This window comes from Cannabis sativa, chromosome 3, assembly GCF_029168945.1.
Source record: "Cannabis sativa cultivar Pink pepper isolate KNU-18-1 chromosome 3, ASM2916894v1, whole genome shotgun sequence".
NCBI lineage: Eukaryota > Viridiplantae > Streptophyta > Magnoliopsida > Rosales > Cannabaceae > Cannabis > Cannabis sativa.
The window spans coordinates 57,521,592-57,543,721 of record NC_083603.1 but is presented as its reverse complement, the minus strand read 5'-3'; the positions used below and the strand labels follow the sequence as shown (position 1 = coordinate 57,543,721).

The window sequence follows — 22,130 nt, the reverse complement described above, 5'->3', positions numbered from 1 at the left end:
CCCTGTGGTTTGACCTCACTTGCGTGAGTTTACTACTTGATTGCGTGCACTTGCATATTGTTTTACAAATTTCGTAATAAGTTTTTGGCGCCGTTGCTGGGAATTTGTATAAAGGTTAATATTACATAAAATTATACTAACTTCTACTTTGGTTAATTCTTTCTGCTTATTTCTAATCTGTTTCTTTTAGATTGTCTTATTTTATTTCAGGCATTAGGGGTGCATGCGATGTCAAGGACAAAGTGTAATATTGCCAGTTGATCCTGAAATCGAAAAAGACCTATAGAAGAAATAGAAGAAACAAAAGGCAAGCAAGAATTTCAGCAAGCGCTGAAACAGAAAAGTCATGGGTGATAATGCTAATGGTGGTAATAATGGCGGCAACAACGCTAATAATGGAGGTGCCATTGAAGATCAGGCAAACGGTCGTAGTCTGAGAGACTACATTCTTCCAACATTAACAACGGTTCAGTCATGCATCAGACCACCAGCCGTGGAGGCTAATAACTTCGAGATAAAGCCAGCCATATCCAAATGGTGCAGTCGTCAGTCCAGTTTGGCGGACTCCCCTCTGAAGACCCCAATTTGCACTTGTCCAATTTCATGGAGTTATGTCATACTTTCAAAGTCAATGGAGTCAGTGATGATGCCATTCGCTTGAGACTATTCCCATTCTTGGTAAGGGAGCGAGCCAAAAGTTGGTTGATCTCCTCGCCACCGAACTCTATTACAACATGGACCGATTTGGGAACAAAGTTCATGTCTAAGTTCTTTCCTCCAGCAAAGTCTGCTAAGCTGCGAGGAGAAATTAATAATTTTTGTCAGCTGGACAATGAATCTCTCCATGAGGCTTGGGAGAGGTTCAAAGATCTCATCAGGAAATGTCCACATCATGGTATTGAAAAGTGCAAACGAGGCGTATGATCTGCTCGAAGAAATGGTTATGAATAACCAACAATGGCCAACTGAAAGAAGCCAAACGAAGAAGGTTGCTGGTATGCACAAGGTAGACGCCATCGCCAAGTTGACAGCCCAAGTGGATGCCTTGACGAAGTTGATGACTGCTCAGGTGAAACAGGCTCAAGTTGCTTGTGAGCTCTGTGGGGGTCCTCACACATATGACCAATGTCTGGTGGATTTGAATAGTTTTCCAATGGATCAAGTAAAGTCCATTGGGAACTATTCTCAAAATAATAATTATGGGCACAAGCAACAGGGGTTCTATCAACAGAGAAATCAGCCCCAACAAAACCAACAACAGCCGCAACAACAAAATCCTTGTGGAGGCTTAAATATCCAAATTGACTTATTTCTCCTATTCATGATGGAGACTAGAGCCTCTCTTAAAACTCTAGAAACTCAGATGGAACAATTGGCTACTCAAGTGGCAAAACAAGTTCAAGGAAATTCACCTAGCATTAGTAAGGCAAAGTAAAAAGAGCAATGTCAAGCAATTTCCTTGAGGAGTGAAAAGAGTTATGAGGGACCTAGTGGCAAGCAACCAGTTGAAGATGGGGTTCAGGATCAACAAGCACAGACACAGGCACCAAAGGAAAAGAAGACTGTTGAGGGTCTTGCACCGAAAGAAGCATCACCTCCGATCAGCATAGATCACCATATTAAAATTCCTTACCCTCAAAGACTCCGCAAGAACAGCCTCGACAAGAAGTTTTCAAAATTTCTTGAAATATTTAGGAAGCTGCACATTAACATTCCATTTGTGGAAGCCTTGGAGCAAATGCCAACTTACATGAAGTTCATGAAAGAAATTTTAGCTAAGAAAATGAAGTTGGAAGAATTTGAGACAGTGGCACTCACTGAGGAGTGCAGTGCAATTTTGCAGAAGAAACTACCGCCCAAGCTTAAAGATCTGGGTAGTTTCAATATTCCATGCACTATAGGGGGTTCGGTGGAAACTAAAGCTCTATGTGATCTGGGAGCAGCCATGTAAAGCCCGCTTAGTTAATTTAGAAATTAGCAGTTATTTATGTTAATCATGAAATTATTTATAGCTATTTAAATAATTTATTATTGATATTTATGGAATTCAGATATGCATGATTATGTCATCAGCAGTTTTTATATTTCGCATTTCCGGTGTCCGGTATTTTGGAACTCGGCGTTTGGCTCAGTAGAAATCACAACTTAGTATGTTAGTATTTTGGGGACGGGTTTTAGACATTGGGAATGTCGGGAATGGCCGGGAATTTAGAATGTCCCAAAAATACCCCTTTAGTATGATTTTCATGATTTTATGGTGGAGGGGCAAAATTGTCTTTTTGCCCCATTAGTGTTTTGTCTTTTGTGGCTTTATGAGATGGAAAATTAAATGTTTATTTTTATTATACATGGCTGAAATAAATGAGAAATGTGATTTATATTATTCTTTTCTTAAAATTCAACACTTAGTCAAATTTTAAAAGAAATTTCAAAACACTCAAAGCTCTCTCTTCCTCCCTCTTTTCGGCTTGGTGTTGGCTTCTAGGGCAGGGATTTTCTCCTCAATTTCTTGTGATTTTCTTCTCCTCTAAGTGTAATTCAAGTGTAGGTAAGATCCTTGAATTTGTCCTTCTATATTTTCTTGAATTTTAAGTGAAAATGGAAGAAAATGCATGTGAGCTTGGGAGATGTTGCTGCTGTGTTTTTGTTGTTGATTGGTGAGGATTAAAGCATGATTATTGTTGTTGATTGAGCTGTGTTGAAAGCATGTTGGATTGATTGTTTAAAGTTTGAGTTTTATATGCAAAAATGTGGTTTTTGGAGTAAAATAGTGTGATTATGTTTCTGTGAATTCTTTGGGTGTTCTTGTATGTTTTCAGAGATGATTATATGCTTACTTGAGTAGAATTAAATAGGTTAGGATGCATGTTAGGTGGTTTTGCTCAAGCTTGAGTTTGGAACTCAAAGCTTGAGCTCCAATGGTGAATTTTGCCTATGTGGTTTCTGGGTAGGTTTGATGCTCTAGAATTGTTATTTGGGGCATATAGAACAGGTCTGGAAAGTTTGGGACCAATTGGGTTTGAATTGGTCAAGTTAGGAGATTTTTAGTTGGCTGCCTGCGAGGAAGGAATTCGGTTGAGCATCGGAATTCGGATGGGGGTTCGAATTTCCCGAACCGGAATTCGGTTGGGCAGCCGTCTGTAGGTTGGGGGATTTTTCGAACCCTAGTTTTCCTCGTTTTTGGGTTTTTAGGGGTATTGCCATGCTTTTTATCGATAGGGAAACTTTTAGTTTCAAGTTTTAGTCCGGGAAGTGATTTAGCGTGTCAACTTATAGCGTTGTGATTTTTATGGTTTAGGAGCCGATGTCCGTAGTTCGGCTTCGGTTCCGGTCGGGTTGACCGGCACACGAAATCGGAATCCGAGTAAGATTAGTATAACAGTATGCATATGTAGATTACATGTTTAGCGAGCATGTAGGAAGCCTATTAGATTACATTAGTTGTATGTTGGCTTCGAGCTATCCAACCTGTCACGTCGGTACGAGTGGAGTATGACCGGCGGCGGAGTATGGCCCGGTTTGACCGTCAGCCGACAACGGGTTGGTGGTCCCGTGCTATTGACGTATCCCGTCGGTACGGGCTGGAGTATGACCACGGCGGAGTATGACCGGTTCGGCCGATCCGGGGAGGATACGGTAACACGTCGGTACGACAGCCGGAGTATGACCGACGGCGGAGTATGACCGGTTCGACCGATCAGGTTGTTACGTGTCAATAGTACCGTCCCTATGAACGTTCAGAACTCAGTACCATGTTGGACATGGCAGTAGTGGCTCAGTACCATGTTGGACATGGCAGTAGCGGGACTCAGTACCATGTTGGACATGGCAGTAGTGGCTCAGTACCATGTTGGACATGGCAGTAGCGGGACTCAGTATCGTGTTGGACACGGCAGTTAGTTTTACGTATGATGTTATTATGCTTTTCTTACTGAGTCTGTCGACTCACAGTTTATGTTCATGTGTAGGTAAAGGCGAGTACATGGGCGATGGACCGTGACCGAGCATATGAGATTGTACATGTCGGGGCGGTTAGGCCTGGAGCGTACGATCCTCGGGACAGCAAGGCTGAATTTTGTAACTGGTCGTTAGACGACTTTTATTTTTATGTAAGGGTTGAACAGTTAAATCTTTTTGTAAATGATTTTATAATCGGGATCCCGAGTCTTTTGTAAAATGGTTTATAAGTTTAATTAAAAAGCAAAATTTTAATTAATCACGTTTTTCCATAAACCTCGTTGATTAGCAACGAGCTGCACAGTACGTTTAAAAATCACGTAATACGCCTAAGGTAGTTAGGGTGTTACAATTTGGTATCGTAGCGCCGGAGTTGTCTTCCGAAGATCGTCACGACATGTACAATCATCATCAGCAGTTAGCTCGGTTCACGGTTCAGTAAGCCTTTTTTGCTTTAGTAGTTTATTTTATTCAGTTATGAAAAAGAAAAGCTTGTTAGGAAGCATGTTAGTAGCCTGATAGTAGAATAGGCGCATGTTTCGTTTTTAATTTCCAAATTAAGCGGCATTAGTAAGCTCTCGATGATCGTGACCTGAAGTGCCAACTCGGGATTTTGAGGCGGTTCAGACTAGATGGACGCCAGGTTAAATATTAGGAGTCAGGGCATCTCAGTCGGGTCAGATCAAGGTCGAGGAGCTCAGTTCCCCTCAAGTGTTATGGGCCGAGGTAGAGGTCCCAGGGGCATGGTTCGCGGTTGGAGTGATGTTAACTCGCCGCAGGCTGCCCAAGTCAATCAGGAAGCCCGGGGTGGGAAGTTACGGTTTGCGGAAATGCAAGCCGGATAGAAGAGCAAGATCTCGAGATTCGAGAGGTTGAGACGGCGGGGTGCTCTTGCGGTTCCGGTGCCGTAGTTCCGGTGGCACACCGCCCCTGCTGCCGGGCCGAGATAGTGGTGGCGGCCATTAGATTGGAACCTTTGTTCGAGCGGTTCGGAAGACGAGCACCTCCGGTTTTCCTGGGAGGTCCGGACGTGATGAAAGCCGAGCAGTGGCTGACGGTGATCACCAAGATCTTGAACTTTATGGGTGTCACCGGGAACGACAGAGTGGTGAGTGCCACTTTTCAGTTTTAAGAAGACGCTCTGGTCTGGTGGGACATGGTGTCTCAGATCCATGACGTCATCTCTATGACCTGGAGAAGGTTTTAGGAACTCTTCAGCGTTAAATGTTATAACGAGGTGGTCAGAAGCGCCAAGAGGAAAGAGTTCGCCCACCTGACCCAGCGAGAGAATATGAGCATGACGGAATATATTACTCAGTTCAGCCGGTTGGCGAGGTTAGCCTCGGGATTTGCGCCAACCGATTTCAGTAAGAAAGAAAATATCTCGATGGACTTAATGTGAAGATCAAGTATGACCTTATGATCACTACCGACGATAAGACCATCTAAGCTGAGATGGCGAAGAAAGCATGGTGAGCTGTGGGCGCATCTTGATGTATGTGGAATCAGTTAGGACTCCGGAATGTGGCGGTGCTCCTACCCTTTCTGCGTCAGGTTTCAGCAGGGGAGGTAGTGGTTCGGCCATGGACTGGAGGAGGAATCATCCACTGCATCAGGTGGCTCGAGGCAGAACAAGAGGTTCCGAGGGAACCAGAATCAAGACAGTCGTCAGGCTAGTGTTGAGACCCGTTATTCCTAATGGAGTGTCTCATTAGTAAGAGGCATCCTCCGGGTGAGTGTTTAGGTCAAGAATGTCTTATGTGGCAACCAAAGTCTTTAGAAAATTGGAAAGACTGTATGATAGATATGAATCAGGGTTTGGAACCCTATTACCTGGCGGAGGATTGGTTATCTCCAATAGGTGGATTAGGCCTTGGCCGATCAGGATAGATGGTAGAGAGTTAAGTGCTGATCTGGTAGAGATGAGTTTAGTCGAATTTGATATTATTTTAGGAAAGGATTTCCTATCTAAATATTCGGCGAGCATTGATTGTAAGAGGAAGATGGTGGTCTTCCAACCGGAAAGTGAAGAACCGTTCGTATTTGTGGGTTCGGTTCAGGGATCTCGGATCCCGGTGATCTCGGCTATGTCAGCGAGAGAATTATTGCACGGTGGGTGCTTAGGGTTTCTGGCCGTGGTGGTGGACACCACTCGGCCAGACATCATTCGGCCAGAGGACATCAGTGTGGTTCTGGAATTTTTGGACGTTTTTCCCGAAGAACTTCCAGGGTTACCACCTCAGCGGGAGATTGACTTCGTGATTGACTTGGCACCAGGGGTGGATCCGGTTTCCAAAGCCCCGTATAGGATGGCTCCAGCTGAACTTAAGGAATTGAAGATTCAGCTCCAAGGGTTACTTGACATAGTGTTCTTCCGGCCCAGTGTGTCACCCTGGGGAGCCCCGGTTTTGTTCGTCAAGAAGAAGGATGGATCTATGAGGATGTGCATCGACTACAGAGAGTTGAACAAGCTGACGGTGAAGAATAAATATCCATTACCTAGGATCGATGACTTGTTCGATCAGCTTCAGGGGAAGACGGTCTTTTCTAAGATTGATCTCCGTTCGGGTTATCATCAGTTGAGGATCCGAGAGGAGGACATTCCAAAGACGGCTTTCCGCACTAGGTATGGACACTACGAGTTTCTGGTTATGTCATTCGGACTAACCAATGCTCCTGCAGCATTCATGGACCTGATGAATAGAGTATTCAAGGATTTCCTCGATATCTGTGTGATTGTGTTTATCGACGACATCCTCGTGTACTCTCAGTCAGAAGAGGAGCATGAGTTACATCTTCAATTGGTACTGCAACGACTTCGAGAACATAGACTCTACGCCAAGTTCAAGAAATGTGAGTTCTGGTTGTCTCAGGTGTCCTTCCTAGGGCACATTGTGAGTAAGGACGGGATCAAGGTGGATCCCGGGAAGATCGAATCCGTCAGGGATTGGCCGAGACCGAAGACAGTGACAGAGATCAGAAGCTTCTTCGGATTAGCTGGGTACTACCGTAGGTTCGTGGAGGGATTCTCCAAAATTTCAATGCCCCTAACCGAGCTTACAAAGAAGAATCAGCGATTTATCTGGTCAGATAAATGCGAAGCTAGTTTTCAGGAGCTGAAACAGAGATTGATTACTGCTCCGGTACTAGCTTTGCCTTCGGACGAGGAGAAGTTCGTAGTCTACTGTGACGCATCCAAACAGGGTTTGGGGTGCGTATTGATGCAAGCCGATCGGGTTATCGCTTATGCCTCCCATCAGTTAAAGGATTATGAGCAGCGATACCCAACTCATGGTCTAGAATTGGCCGCAGTGGTTTTTACGCTGAAGATATGGCGGCATTACCTTTATGGGGAGAAGTGTGAGATCTATACCGACCATAAAAGTCTCAAGTATTTCTTTACTCAGAAAGATTTGAACATGAGACAAAGGCGTTGGTTGGAATTAATGAAGGATTACGATTGCGAGATCCTCTATCATCCCGGAAAAGCCAATGTAGTGGCCGATGCCCTGAGCAGAAAGGGTCCCGGGCAAGTAGCTAGTATGATTCAGATCTCGCCTCAGCTAGCAGAGGATATGGTTAGATCCAGCATTGAGTTTGTGGTAGGTCAGCTTCACAACTTAACGCTGCAATCTGATCTGTTGGAAAGAATAAAAGTCGCTCTGACGACAGATCCGGAGTTAGTGAAAATCCGAGATGAGGTATTGGCTGGTCAAGCCAAGGACTTTTCAGTGTCAGACAGTGGGATGCTTTTGTATAAAGCCAGGGTTTGTGTTCCGAACAGTGTGGAACTTAGAAATGAGATCTTTGAGGAGGCTCATTCTACCCCATATTCTCTGCATCCCGGCACCACTAAGATGTACCAAGATTAGAAACCGTACTTCTGGTGGAGCGGTATGAAGAAGAATTTGGTAGAATTATATCGAGATGCCTCACTTGTCAGCAGATTAAGGCTGAACATCAGAGACCAGCAGGGTTGTTGCAGCCTCTAACCCTACCAGAATGGAAATGGGAGGATATTACGATGGATTTTGTGGTCGGGTTACCTAGGACCACGGGTATGTACGATTCCATCTGGGTAGTGGTGGATCGATTTACGAAATCTGCTCATTTTCTGCCGGTTAGAACAACGTTTACAGTGGATCAGTTGGCAGAGTTATATGTCAGGGAGATAGTGAGACTTCACGGGGTACCGAAGTCTATAGTTTCGGACAGGGATCCGAAATTCACCTCCAAATTTTGGCAAAGTTTGCAACGGGCAATGGGTACGAAGCTAAAATTCAGTACAGCATTCCATCCTCAGACAGATGGTCAGTCCGAAAGGACAATTCAGATATTGGAGGATATGTTGAGAGCCTGTGTTATGGACTTTGAGGGTTCATGGAGCAAATATCTACCGTTAATAGAATTTTCATACAACAACAGTTACCAGAGTACGATAGGGATGGCACCCTACGAACTGTTGTACGGTAGAAAATGTAGATCCCCTATCCACTGGGATGAGACAGGGGAGAAGAAATACCTAGGTCCAGAGTCAGTTCAGCGGACCAATGAGGCAATAGAGAAGATTAAAGCTAGAATGCTTGCCTCCCAGAGCAGACAGAAGAGTTACGCAGATCCGAAACGTAGGGATGTTGAGTTCCGAGTAGGGGACCATGTGTTTTTGCGAGTATCTCCGATGAAGGGGATTAAACGTTTCGGGAAAAGAGGCAAGTTATGCCCTAGACTTACAGGACCTTTCGAGATTCTCGAGAAGATAGGTCAAGTGGCATATCGGTTAGCATTGCCTCCAGCTTTATCAGCAGTGCACAACGTATTTCATGTCTCAATGTTGAGAAAATACGTTTCAGACCCCTCTCATATACTCAGTTATGAGAGCCTTCGGCTCGGTCGGATATGTCTTATGAGGAACGACGGTGCAGATCCTGGATAGAAAGGATAAAGTCCTTCGGAATAAGACCATAGCGTTGGTCAAGGTTCTCTGGAGAAACAGTAAGGTGGAAGAAGCCACCTGGGAGCTAGAATCAGATATGCGAGCTCAATTTCCAGAGTTATTCAGGTTAGATTTCGGGGACGAAATCCTTTTAAGGGGGGGATAGTTGTAAAGCCCGCTTAGTTAATTTGGAAATTAGCAGTTATTTATGTTAATCATGAAATTATTTATAGCTATTTAAATAATTTATTATTGATATTTATGGAATTCAGATATGCATGATTATGTCATCAGCAGTTTTTATATTTCGCATTTCCGGTGTCCGGTATTTTGGAACTCGGCGTTTGGCTCAGTAGAAATCACAACTTAGTATGTTAGTATTTTGGGGACGGGTTTTAGACATTGGGAATGTCGGGAATGGCCGGGAATTTAGAATGTCCCAAAAATACCCCTTTAGTATGATTTTCATGATTTTATGGTGGAGGGGCAAAATGGTCTTTTTGCCCCATTAGTGTTTTGTCTTTTGTGGCTTTATGAGATGGAAAATTAAATGTTTATTTTTATTATACATGGCTGAAATAAATGAGAAATGTGATTTATATTATTCTTTTCTTAAAATTCAACACTTAGTCAAATTTTAAAAGAAATTTCAAAACACTCAAAGCTCTCTCTTCCTCCCTCTTTTCGGCTTGGTGTTGGCTGCTAGGGCAGGGATTTTCTCCTCAATTTCTTGTGATTTTCTTCTCCTCTAAGTGTAATTCAAGTGTAGGTAAGATCCTTGAATTTGTCCTTCTATATTTTCTTGAATTTTAAGTGAAAATGGAAGAAAATGCATGTGAGCTTGGGAGATGTTGCTGCTGTGTTTTTGTTGTTGATTGGTGAGGATTAAAGCATGATTATTGTTGTTGATTGAGCTGTGTTGAAAGCATGTTGGATTGATTGTTTAAAGTTTGAGTTTTATATGCAAAAATGTGGTTTTTGGAGTAAAATAGTGTGATTATGTTTCTGTGAATTGCTGGGTGTTCTTGTATGTTTTCAGAGATGATTATATGCTTACTTGAGTAGAATTAAATAGGTTAGGATGCATGTTAGGTGGTTTTGCTCAAGCTTGAGTTTGGAACTCAAAGCTTGAGCTCCAATGGTGAATTTTGCCTATGTGGTTTCTGGGTAGGTTTGATGCTCTAGAATTGTTATTTGGGGCATATAGAACAGGTCTGGAAAGTTTGGGACCAATTGGGTTTGAATTGGTCAAGTTAGGAGATTTTTAGTTGGCTGCCTGCGAGGAACCGGAATTCCGGTTGAGCATCCGGAATTCGGATGGGGGTTCGAAATTTCCCGAACCGGAATTCCGGTTGGGCAACCTTCTACGGGTTGGGGGATTTTCGGAACCCTAGTTTTCCTCGTTTTTGGGTTTTTAGGGGTATTGCCATGCTTTTTATCTATAGGGAAACTTTTAGTTTCAAGTTTTAGTCCGGGAAGTGATTTAGCGTGTCACTTATAGCGTTGTGATTTTTATGGTTTAGGAGCCGATGTCAATCCGCCGTTCGGCTTCGGTTCCGGTCGGGTTGACGGCACATTTTGAAATCGGAATCCGGGTAAGATTAGTATAACAGTATGCATATGTAGATTACATGTTTAGCGAGCATGTAGGAAGCCTATTAGATTACATTAGTTGTATGTTGGCTTCGAGCTATCCAACCTGTCACGTCGGTGCAGTGGAGTATGACCGACGGCGGAGTATGACCGGTTTGGCCGATCAGTCGACAACGGGTTGGTGGTCCCGTGCTATTGACGTATCCCGTCGGTACGAGTGGAGTATGACCAGCGGCGGAGTATGACCCGTTCGGCCGATCGGGGAGGATACGGTAACACGTCGGTACAGTGGAGTATGACCGGCGGCGGAGTATGACCGGTTCGACCGATCAGGTTGTTACGTGTCAATAGTACCGTCCCTATGAACGTTCAGAACTCAGTACCATGTTGGACATGGCAGTAGTGGCTCAGTACCATGTTGGACATGGCAGTAGCGGGACTCAGTACCATGTTGGACATGGCAGTAGTGGCTCAGTACCATGTTGGACATGGCAGTAGCGGGACTCAGTATCGTGTTGGACACGGCAGTTAGTTTTACGTATGATGTTATTATGCTTTTCTTACTGAGTCTGTCGACTCACAGTTTATGTTCATGTGTAGGTAAAGGCGAGTACATGGTGATGGACCGTGACCGAGCATATGAGATTGTACATGTCGGGGCGGTTAGGCCTGGAGCGTACGATCCTCGGGACAGCAAGGCTGAATTTTGTAACTGGTCGTTAGACGACTTTTATTTTTATGTAAGGGTTGAACAGTTAAATCTTTTTGTAAATGATTTTATAATCGGGATCCCGAGTCTTTTGTAAAATGGTTTATAAGTTTAATTAAAAAGCAAAATTTTAATTAATCACGTTTTTCCATAAACCTCGTTGATTAGCAACGAGCTGCACAGTACGTTTAAAAATCACGTAATACGCCTAAGGTAGTTAGGGTGTTACAAAGCATTAATCTAATGCCATTGTCTGTCTTCAAAAGGCTAGGATTGGGAAAAGCAAGGCCTACAACAGTGACTTTACAACTGGCGGATTGTTCTTTGACTCATCCTCATGGGATAGCTGAAGATGTACTGGTGAAGGTTGGTAAGTTTATTTTCCCTGCAGATTTCCTAATTCTTGATATGGAGGAAGATTCAACTATTCCCATTATTTTGGGAAGACCATTCTTAGCCACGGCCCGAGCATTAATAGATGTTTAAAAGGGGGAGTTAAAGTTGCGAGTACAAGATGAAGAGGTCAATTTTAATGTTTTTGCCCCAACCGACATTCCTACCTGTTGCAAGATTGAGATGGTGAAGGGTTCTTTTGTTAAAGCTGATAAGAAGAGAGCAAAGCCTAAAGAACGACTTTGAACGATTCGGCGTCGTTGGAAAAGATTGATGAGTTGTAATTCTGAAAGTTAACTTACTCTTGTGCAGAACTCTAAAATTAACAACATTGGAGGTCAATTTTCTTCATTTGGTACAAGGACACTATTGGATGCAAGAGGTGGACTTGATCCAAGTTGAAGCAGTATTGAGGCCAAACCCCTTCTGATGGGGGTTCAGGTAAGTCCTTCTCACCTTGAATATTATATCACATTGGGGACAATGTGAATCTTTAGTTTGGGGGGAGGGATTTAAAATTTTTATGTTTTTACTGTCTTTGTTTTTAGTTAATTAACTAGTTTAGTTTTTTTTTTTTAATTTTCATGTGTTGATAAATGAGCCAGTCTACTGATTAAACTGCTATTGTTATGTGTGCAATGGATTGAAATTTAAACTGTGTGCTTAATTCATAAACTCTTTGGATTGAATTGGATGCCTTGTAAAAATTTTCTTTCATATAGATGTAAATTATTGATTTTTGGATAGTATCACTTGTGTTCTACTTGGGTTTGTGAAATGTTTGCTTGGAATGGAATAGAACTTGCGTGACTTACTCTCTCGAAGCGAAATCCTTGATGATTGTTTTTTGGAAAATGATTTAGGCAATTTTCTTTGGACCGATTGAGCCCTTGAAGATTACCTGTAAAATTTTGTCCTTAGTATACCCAAGTCGAGCCTTAGCTTGTTTCAAAATTTTAACCACTTAATTGAGCCTAATGTGTTTCCTTTAATTACTTTCATGCCCAATATACATTATTATGCCATATGCTTTTTATAAGTTTGGGGGAGATGAAGTGTTATAAGTGGGTATTATTTTGGAAGTAGGAGATTGAGAAAAATTTATGAGAAGTGTCATTTCCATCAATAGAAAAGAAGAAAAAATATATATATAAACAAAGTAAAAAAAAGTAAAAAAAAAAAAAAAGAAAAAAAGAGAAAAAAAATTGTGAAAAATGATGTTAGGCACATAAAGAGAAAAGTGCATTCTCTTACCAGTTTCTTTGGGATAAAAGTATGGATAAGTGTGGGTGCTTGTTTGGTATGTTTTGCTTATGGTATAATGTAGCCTAAATGACTTTTTATCTACCTTTCACCTAAGCCAAGACATTTCAACCGAGAAAGACCTTTTGATTCCAAGCAGGGGTTGTCGATATTAGTGGAGAGAGGTAGGTCATGCAAGAATATTGAACATTTGTTGGTGGAACGTTGGTAAGAGTAGAATGATTGTGATATGTTCAAATTGAAGTGTTTTGCATCTATACGTGATTTTTTTTAACTTGTGCATCCGAGTTTATACCTAGAGTTGTTGAATTGAAATTTTGGTTTGGCCAATTGATTGAAGTTGCACAGGTGGCAGTGGTAGTTTAATTATTTGGAGGCTCAATTATCTGTCGTGTTGTTTTTGCTTTGTCTTAGTTTTAAGTTTTACTCAAGGGCGAGTAAAGATCTAGTTCGAGGGAATTTGTTAGGCTAAAATTAGTCTAAGTTTGGGGTCGTATTTTTGGTTAGTTTTCACTCTTTGTTTCTCGTTTTAGGGCTATTTTACGCTTGATTCTTTTGTTTCAGGTCCTCGGGTGTTTAAAGAAAGTATTTACAAGAATTGAGGACAAGTGGTGAAAGAATTTAGAAGAAAAACAAACAAGAAATTTTGCTAACTAATCCCGTCGCGACGGGGAAAAACCTTCGTCACGACGGGGATTGGCAGAGAGTTTTGAAAAATTCTAGAAAAGCCTTCGTCGTGACGGGCAAATCCTTCGCCGCGACTAAGCTCGAGTGACGGGATTTTTGGAAAGTTTCGTAATTTTACGAATTTTAAAGATGAGACTTGGTTTAAATAGAGGGAGTTTGCGAAAATTGAGATTCATTCAGATTTGGAGCCCTAGAAACAAAGGAGGAGGCTAGAAGAGCGGCTTGTGGCGACCCGGATCAATTGCTTCAACTAGTTCTTTCTCTTCTCTTTAATTTTTCTATGCTATTTTCTGTTTCAATTTTGATTATGGATTTGATTATGGATGTTATGAACTAAACTCCTATTTAGGGAGGATGAATGTTGTTTAATGTTTTGCCTAGTTAATGAATAATTGCCATTCCTCCATCTTGATTTGTAAAATTATCTATATTTGTGTTTAATTCCATGTGTAAGCTTGATCACCTTCTACATGTTCTACGATCTCAATTCAAAATCTGAAAAGTGAGAACTGAGAATGCTAAAATTGGATAATCGAGGTTCTATGTGAAACGAGAGTATTTGCATGACCAATGTGACACTTAGATTATTACTGAATGCTGATTACATGTTAGTTTAATTAAGAGACTAATTAAAGAACATGTGGTTTAGAACCTAAAAGATCTGAAAAGAGTTAGGTTAATTTATAATCTGTCATTCACATCAAGAAAAGGATAGCAATTAGGCATTAAAAATTGGGTAAACAAACAGCAGGATTCTCCTCTGTACTTTCTCATCTTGATTAATATTCACTTGTTTCTTTAAGTTTCTTGAATTTCTTTTATTCTATTTAAATCTTCAAAATTATCGATTTACCGAATAGAATCATAAGTATAATTTAGTTGTAATTAATCCAATTCTCTGTGGTTCGACCTCACTTGCGTGAGTTTACTACTTGATTGCGTGCACTTGCATATTGTTTTACAATTTTCGTAGTAATCCTCGACTTGGAAACCGAAGCAGCAATGTTTGACCTGTGGAAGAATTAGAAGAGATCGAGATCATTCAAGATATCCCGGCCAGAAAGCTAAAGATCGGAAAAGGTTTGTTGCTCAAAGTAAAATCATCATTGATAAAATTTCTGAGAGCAAACCTAGATATTTTTTCCTGGTCACATGCGGATATGGTCAGAATTGATCCTTCTATCATTTTGCACGTTCGGAATATTGATTCTAATTTTCAGCTAGTTCAACATAAGCGAAGGCTATTGGACAAAGAGCGAGCACTAGCCCTAAAAGAAGAAGTAGAAAAGCTATGCAACAATGATTTCATAATTGAAGCTTTCTACCTAGCTTGGGTTGCAAACCCCGTACTGGTAGCCAAGCCGATCAAAAAATGGCGAGTGTGTATTGATTTCACATACCTCAACAAAGCATGACCTAAAGACTATTTTCCACTTCCAAGAATTGATCAGCTCGTGGATGCAACAGCAGGGCATGAAATATTAAGCTTCATGGATGCTTATTCAGGGTACAATCAGATCAAAATGCATCCACCAGACCAAGAACATACAAGTTTCCGAATATGTATGGGTCTATATTGTTACAAAGTAATGCCGTTTGGTCTAAAAAATGCAGGAGCAACATACCATCGGTTGGTAAACAAAATGTTTAAAGACCAGATCGGGCGAAATATGGAAGTGTGCGTGGATGACATGCTCGTCAAATCCAAGAAGGCTGGGGGTCACATATATGACCTGGACGAATGCTTCAAGGTCCTCAGGAAGTACAACATGAAACTAAATCTCTTAAAGTGCTCCTTTGGAGTCAGCTCGGGATATTTTTTGGGCTACATTGTCAATGCCCGACGAATTGAAGCCAATCCCGAGAAGATTCAAGCCCTCCTGGATATGAAGTCGCTAACTAAAACCAAGGAAGTACAAAGTTTGACTGGTTGGGTCGCCGCACTCAGTAGATTTGTTTCGAAATTAACAGACAAGTGTGCCCCATTCTTTAACATCCTGGGAGGAAACAAGCAATTCGAGTGGACGGAGGAATGTGAAAAAGCCTTCCAAGAGCTAAAATCACAACTCGCAAAACTTCCCGTACTCTCAAAACCTCTGGACGGAGAAGAACTTGGAATATACTTAGCTGTCACGGAGCATGCTGTGAGCGTCGTGCTAATCAGAGAAGAGAACAACATATAACACCCGGTCTACTACATCAGTAAAAGAGTCATTGAGGTCAAAGGCCGATACCCATTGATAGAGAAAGTCGCTTACAGCCTTATTCTAACAACAAGAAAGTTAAGACCTTATTTTCAAGCTCACCCTGTTCGGGTGTACACTGACCAACCATTACGCCAAATATTGCAAAAGCCAGACGCCTCTGGACGGCTACTCAAGTGGGTGGTGGAGTTGGGTCAATACGAAACTATTTTCTGATCCCGAACAGCAATCAAAGGCAAAGCCTTAGCAGATTTTGTGGTAGAATGCACAGGCAAAGAAAAAAATGTACCAGAAAGCAACCCCGAGTCGATACTAAAACCTCAGCCAAGTAATAGTGAAGATAAGCCGACTTGGAAACTACACGTAGACGGGTCACCTACAGATCAACTATCTGGTGCAGGAATTGCCCTTGTCACGCCTGGGGGGCAACACCTGCACGCTGGAGTCAAATTTGGATTCAAAGCATCTAATAATGAAGACGAGTTTGAGGCTCTAATCGCTGGCCTAAAACTAGACCGGGAGATGAGAGCCGAACACATTGAAATCTGTAGTGATTCACAGCTGGTGGTAAATCATGTATCCAAAGAATATGAGGCTCGGGGAGAAAAGATGATAGCATATCTGAGAAAAATACATGAATTGCTCGCACAATTCAAAAGCTACGGTCTCAGACAAATTCTAAGGGAAGAAAACACAACTGCAGATGCGTTGACTCGATTGACAAGTAGTAATGTAAGTGATAAGGCAAACTTGGTTCCTATCAAGTTTCGCGAAGAGCATAGCATCACTGGCACGAAAGAGATCGAAATGGTTAATACTTCCCCAAACTGGATGACACTGATAGCCGCCTACCTTAACACTGGGGAACTCCTAGATAATAGAAATGAAGCTCGAAAGATTAGAAGGAAGGTTGCACGATATATCATAGTAGAGGGAATTATGTACAGAACAGGATTCTCTATGTCGTTGCTCAGATGTGTTACTCAAGAAGAAGCTGCACGACTCCTATCTGAGGTGCATGACGGATTCTGCGGAAATAATGCGGCCGGGCAGAGTTTATCTAAGAAAATTCTAAGGCAAGGTTATTTCTGGCCAATAATGATTGAAGATTCAAAGGCCTATGTTAAGAAATGTGACAAATGCCAGAGATTTTTAAAGATACCTCAAGCTCTGCCCAACGAGTTAACTCAGATGCAAAGTCCGTGGCCCTGGGGAGGAGTGCGATATGCAGTGGTAGCGGTTGATTATTTCACTAAGTGGACCAAAGCCGAACCACTCGCAACCATTACATCAAAAAAAGTTCAAGAGTTTATTGTGAACAACATAATCTGTCGGTTCAGACTGCCATACAAAATAGTTTTGGATAATGGCAAACAATTTGACAGCCAATCCTTCACTAATTTTTGTGCAAACAATGGCATCATCAAAAGTTTCTCCGCAGTGGCACATCCTCAAGCAAATGGTCAAGTTGAAGCAGTGAACAAGACCTTGAATGATACTATGAAGAAAAGACTCAAAGATGCCAAAGGAAATTGGCCGGAAGAACTTCCTGAAGTTTTATGGTCATATCGAACAACTGAGAAAACGACAACCGGACAGACTCCATTTTCTATGGCATATGGATATGAAGCTATGCTGCCTGTAGAACTCGAGCCACCATCCCACAGGAGATTGACGTACAGCCAAAATATCAATCACGTACTCCTAGCCGAATCACTTGATGAAATCGAAGAGAAGCGAACCACAACAAACTTAAAGTTAATAGCCCATCAATAAAAAGTAGCTCGGTATTTCAATAAACAAGTGAAGGCTCAGAAATTCTTTGTGGGAGATATGGTCCTAAGAAGGTTATTTTTAAATGCCAATGACTACACGACAAGTGTACTCGGACAAAATTGGTAAGGACCATATCAAGTGGTCGAATTCCTCGAATCCGGAGCATACAAATTAGGTGAGTATGATGAAAAAATGCAACTTGTTCTAGTACCACGGTATTGGAATGGGGAACACTTAAGAAAATACTACCAATAAGGTACCAGGTCGGACGACCATACTAGGTACTGAAAGAATATTCACTTTTAAGTGAATGGCTTGCTGAGCGGACAACGCTCAAAGGTTTCGGCAAAAATGAAAAGTACTCAGGTCGGATGACCACCATTTAAAGTAAAATTTCTTATTTCTGCAATTTGTTTTATTTCATGTTAAGGTAAAAGATCAAATTAGATCAAATAGCCCTGCTGTAAGTTACTACGGTAACAAACACATTTTTGATCAATAAATGAATAAAGATGTTTATTTTAAAATTCAAATTGAGTCGAAATTACTAACGTGTTGCTAATTTACCATCCATTGCGTACAAAAGGTCTGGTCGAACCCAAGACTCCGAACAGATAAAAAAGCATACTTGTAAAAAAAAAGTGACCAAGAGTCATAAGTCTGCTCGGTCACTTGGGGGCACCTATACCTGTACAAATCATTTGGTAAAGATAAAACAAACACAATTGCACGATGATGATAAACAGAGAATGAAATTCCTTAAAGATAACAACGGCACGTAATACCAGGATTAAAAGCTGCCCGGTCAGCCTGTTGTCTGTAAAATGAAAAATAATTCCAAGTTTAAAGACCTCTTGGTCGGTCATGATGTCTTAAAAAAAGGCCTTATGGCCGAATAAGATATATAAAAAAAGGAGAAGGATAAAAGAGTAGTTAAACAGCTGGAGTCCCAGGCTCTCGGTTCGGATCTTCTGGGCCGGTAGGAGCTGGGGGATCTGTTGTTTGAACGGGAGGTACATCAACATTCTGGGCAGAGGAAGAAGCAGTCGCATCGGGCTCACCATAAGCTACTTGAGAAGCACAGTACTCGAGATACATGTCTTTGGCCTCGCCCAGGTAATCGAAATTTGCCTGAGGGTTAGCCTTCCAAAAGTCATATAAAATCTCGAGAACAGCTGTCTCTAAGGCACGCACTTTTTCTTCTTGCTTCGCCATCCCCGACTTGTACTTCTCAATCTCAACTGTAAGTTCCTCCTCCTGGGTCTTCTTCTCCTCTTCGAGCCGACAGATTACAGTCTGAAGAACTCACCTTTCTTCTTGAAGGCTATTCACTTGTGCCGATAGGGAGCCAATGGTAGCCTCAAGCTGGTGGGAAGCCTCAAGGTCCTTATGTTGGAAATTATTTTACCAGGATCTAGATTTACTACCAAGTATGTTCGATTAACATCCTAATATGAATTCTAAAACAATGAAATAAACACATAAGAGTTTAAGAAACCTTACATTGGGTGCAGCGGAATATAATGACTCCTTCCATTCAGATCTCTAGCCCTTGATTCCTTTCTGTAGCAGAGCATAATCAAGATCTGAATCTGGATCTCTTTCTCTCCTTCTTGTTGGTGCTAATTTTTCATAATCTTACATACTATGATTGAGGTACCACTTGATGTGTGTGGGAACTACTCATCACTCAAAGGAATTCAAAATTTAGAGAGAAGAAAAGAGAGAGAGAGGCGTGTGGCTTTTCTGAAAGAAACCAATGTTCAAAGTTGTGTGTTTCCTGAAGCCAACACTTTCTATTTATAGAATACCCTCTAGGTTTAGGTTAGAATTGTATGGCATTAAAATAATGGAAACTATAAATGGTAATTTCTTGTGCATGTGGCCGACCATACAAAGGGAATTGGGCCTCACTTTGCAACTTTCCCATTTTGTTATTTCTCATTCCCATTTTCTCAAAAATGCCAATTTTCCAATTTAACCTTTTAAAATGCCAATTCTAATTATTTAATAACTTAAAAATAATTATTAAATAGTATTGCCATTTAATATATTTATTAATTTAGACATATAAAGTCTCTTAATCAATAAATAAACCTATAATCTCTTTTCTTTACAATTTCGCCCTTGCTTAGTGAAAATTCATAAAGTAGACATAGTCTAACTTTAGAATTATAATTGATTAATTAAAATCAATTAACTGAGTCTTACAAGAAGTATGGTCTCAACTAGTATGGGGACCATGGGTCTATATAACCGAGCTTCCAATAAGTCGAACCGAATTTACCAAGTAAATTCCCTAACTTATTAATTCCTTGTTGAATCCACACTTAGAACTTGAAATTGCACTCTCAGTCATATAGAACGCTCTATATGTTCCATGAAATAGACACGTCATTAGTTATCCATTGTTATAACCCTAATGTGATCAATGACCCTCTAATAGATGATCTACATTGAAAAGGCACTAAGTTACCGTTACACCTTCAATGTATTTTATCCTTAAAACACTTAGCTTCGTATAAATGATATTTCAGCAAAGTGAAATGAGATCTCCACCATTTATCTCTATTTAGCCAAGCTCGAAGGATATCATCGTTTCACTTCTAAATTCCTATAGAAGTTATAGATTCCATATTTATGGTAGCGCTCCCATTCAATTATACTCTCATGTTCCCAAAATGTACGTATCACCCTGACCCAAAAGTAGGCTTAACTAACAAATCAAAGAACATGTATAGTACTCTTGAGATTGAACCTAACCATATCAGGATTAAGGTCATTTGATCTAGGATCAACAGGTGATATTGAATTGAATAGATATTACGGTAAGTTTTAATATATCTAATCAAAGTTCAATATCGGTCCCTTCCGATGTATACTCCATACATCCGATACTGGTAAACTTTTATAATGTCCTGGAAAGGACATAACACTTTTTCAAGGTGTAAGAATACCTATCGCTGATTATATCATGTCAGTCTAAATCCAATGTTCTGACAAATCAGGGAATAAACTTTCGAACATATAATTAAGATTATATTCCACTGTGCTGACAACACTATAATCTTTAACAAATTCATATGTTCTGGACTTAAAAAGAATTCATACATCATATACATATAACCATGAAATAAATCATGTGAACCATGCAACATCAAATGTTATTTCTGATCTTTATTAATAAGTAAATCTGATTATATTGAAATGGGTTTTATTTAGGGTACAAAACACAACACCTTAGTCAACTCAGCTACTTTCTTCTCAGTAGTAAAAAACTTCTTGTTGACCTCACCTTGCTCCATCCGAACAGCTCCGAGCTCCACCCTGGCATCATCAGCGTCCTTCCTGGCCAAGTCCACCTCCGCCCCCATGGTGTTGGACAGAGCACCGTTCTTGGAGGCGGCAGACTTAGCTCGGGAGTAAGTGTAAGCCAACTTCAGACCAGCCTACACAGAGAAAAAAATTTAGAGTCTGAACTGTGTAAAGAAGGACTAAAGGGAACGGTCAAGAAATACTTACCCTTGTGAATTCCTTAAAGACTCCTACCATCAGCAGCTCTAGAGAAGATTCGTTGTCAGCGCCAGCTAGTTGCTCCCTCACTTCAGGAACCAACTGGTTCATGTAATGGGTGAGCATCTCCTTACCTTTCTTGGCCTCTAGAAGCAATGGCAAAGGTGGAGTAGGAACCCGCATCTGCTCGAATCCACTCTTGGCCAGCTCGGATCCACCTTTTGATTTCTTAGGCCTGTCCGAGCTTCCTCCTCTAGAATCCTTCGACTTAGCAACTTTTGGAGTAGAGGGGTTCGCAACAGTTAGCTCCTCGGAAAGGTCAATAACCTCCCCGGCTGGTGCCTTTTCCTTGGAAGGGGTTGCCTCACCGCCCCTGGATTTCTTGGCCGGAGGAGAGGCGCTTGAGCTTCCTCCAACTCTCTTCTTCAGAGCATCCAGCATCTTCAGAGACATGTCTGCATGCAATAAAAACAACATGGTTAGAGGAAAAAGACATCAGAAGCATAAAGCATAATAGTCAAGCAGTTTAAAAACAACACGAAGTAGCCTTGAAGACGATGGCCCGAGCAAGACTCGAAAGTTAATCATCACTTGATAAGTCTCTTATCTCAACCGTAATAGCTTTCCCTTTCCCTAGCACGGGAGAAGATGGCCGAGCAGGTGAACTAGGCTCTCTAATGCGAATTGCATATTCAACGGGCCTGGATTGGGCCAGAAGTTTCTTCCTCCTCTTGAGCAGAGTCACCTGCTCTTCCTCAGCCTTATCTTCAGGATTGAAGGGCTCTTGAGCATACTGCTTGGCCCTTTCATCTCCCTTCAACTTAGCCTCACGCTTCAGTTGAATCAGCTCATTTTCCTTATGAGCTCCCTCAGCCCGTCCAACACCAGATTTCCTCTTCCTAGGAATGAAATCCTTTGAATAGAGCTCGTACTTCACAAAGTTGTCCTCAGAGGTCAACTGAATGATGTTACCGGTCATCCCCCAGCAGCTGAGCAAGCTCTTGAGCTCTATCTCTAAGAGCAAGAGTGAAGGGAGGGTGGTGATATGTGGGGATCTGCTGCAATCGAGTGTGGGTAGTGCCCATGCGATCCACCATGAAGT

General features: G+C 41.5%; 1 protein-coding gene and 1 non-coding gene across 2 annotated transcripts; one reads left to right on the top strand and one right to left on the bottom strand.

Moving 5' to 3' along the window:
* Nucleotides 1-792: 792 nt before the first annotated feature.
* LOC115711719 (small nucleolar RNA R71) lies at nucleotides 793-899 on the bottom strand. The gene has a single exon (XR_004010599.1). It is a non-coding gene; the product is annotated as a small nucleolar RNA R71 (small nucleolar RNA).
* Nucleotides 833-11,987, top strand: LOC115710513 (uncharacterized). Its single transcript, XM_061112700.1, has 3 exons — nucleotides 833-1,426; nucleotides 1,475-1,810; nucleotides 11,898-11,987. Exons 1-3 carry the CDS (start codon nucleotides 833-835, stop codon nucleotides 11,985-11,987), a joined length of 1,020 nt encoding a protein of 339 aa, XP_060968683.1.
* Nucleotides 11,988-22,130: the final 10,143 nt, after the last annotated feature.

Excerpts from the sequence above, each read along its gene's own strand:
- LOC115710513 (XM_061112700.1), top strand. The coding sequence starts at position 833 with ATGAATCTCTCCATGAGGCTTGGGAGAGGTTCAAAGATCTCATCAGGA. Across the intron at positions 1,427-1,474 it reads ATTCACCTAGCATTAGTAAG|AGTTATGAGGGACCTAGTGG; the intron begins GCAAAGTAAAAA and ends AGGAGTGAAAAG. Across the intron at positions 1,811-11,897 it reads TGGAAGAATTTGAGACAGTG|AACTCTAAAATTAACAACAT; the intron begins GCACTCACTGAG and ends ACTCTTGTGCAG.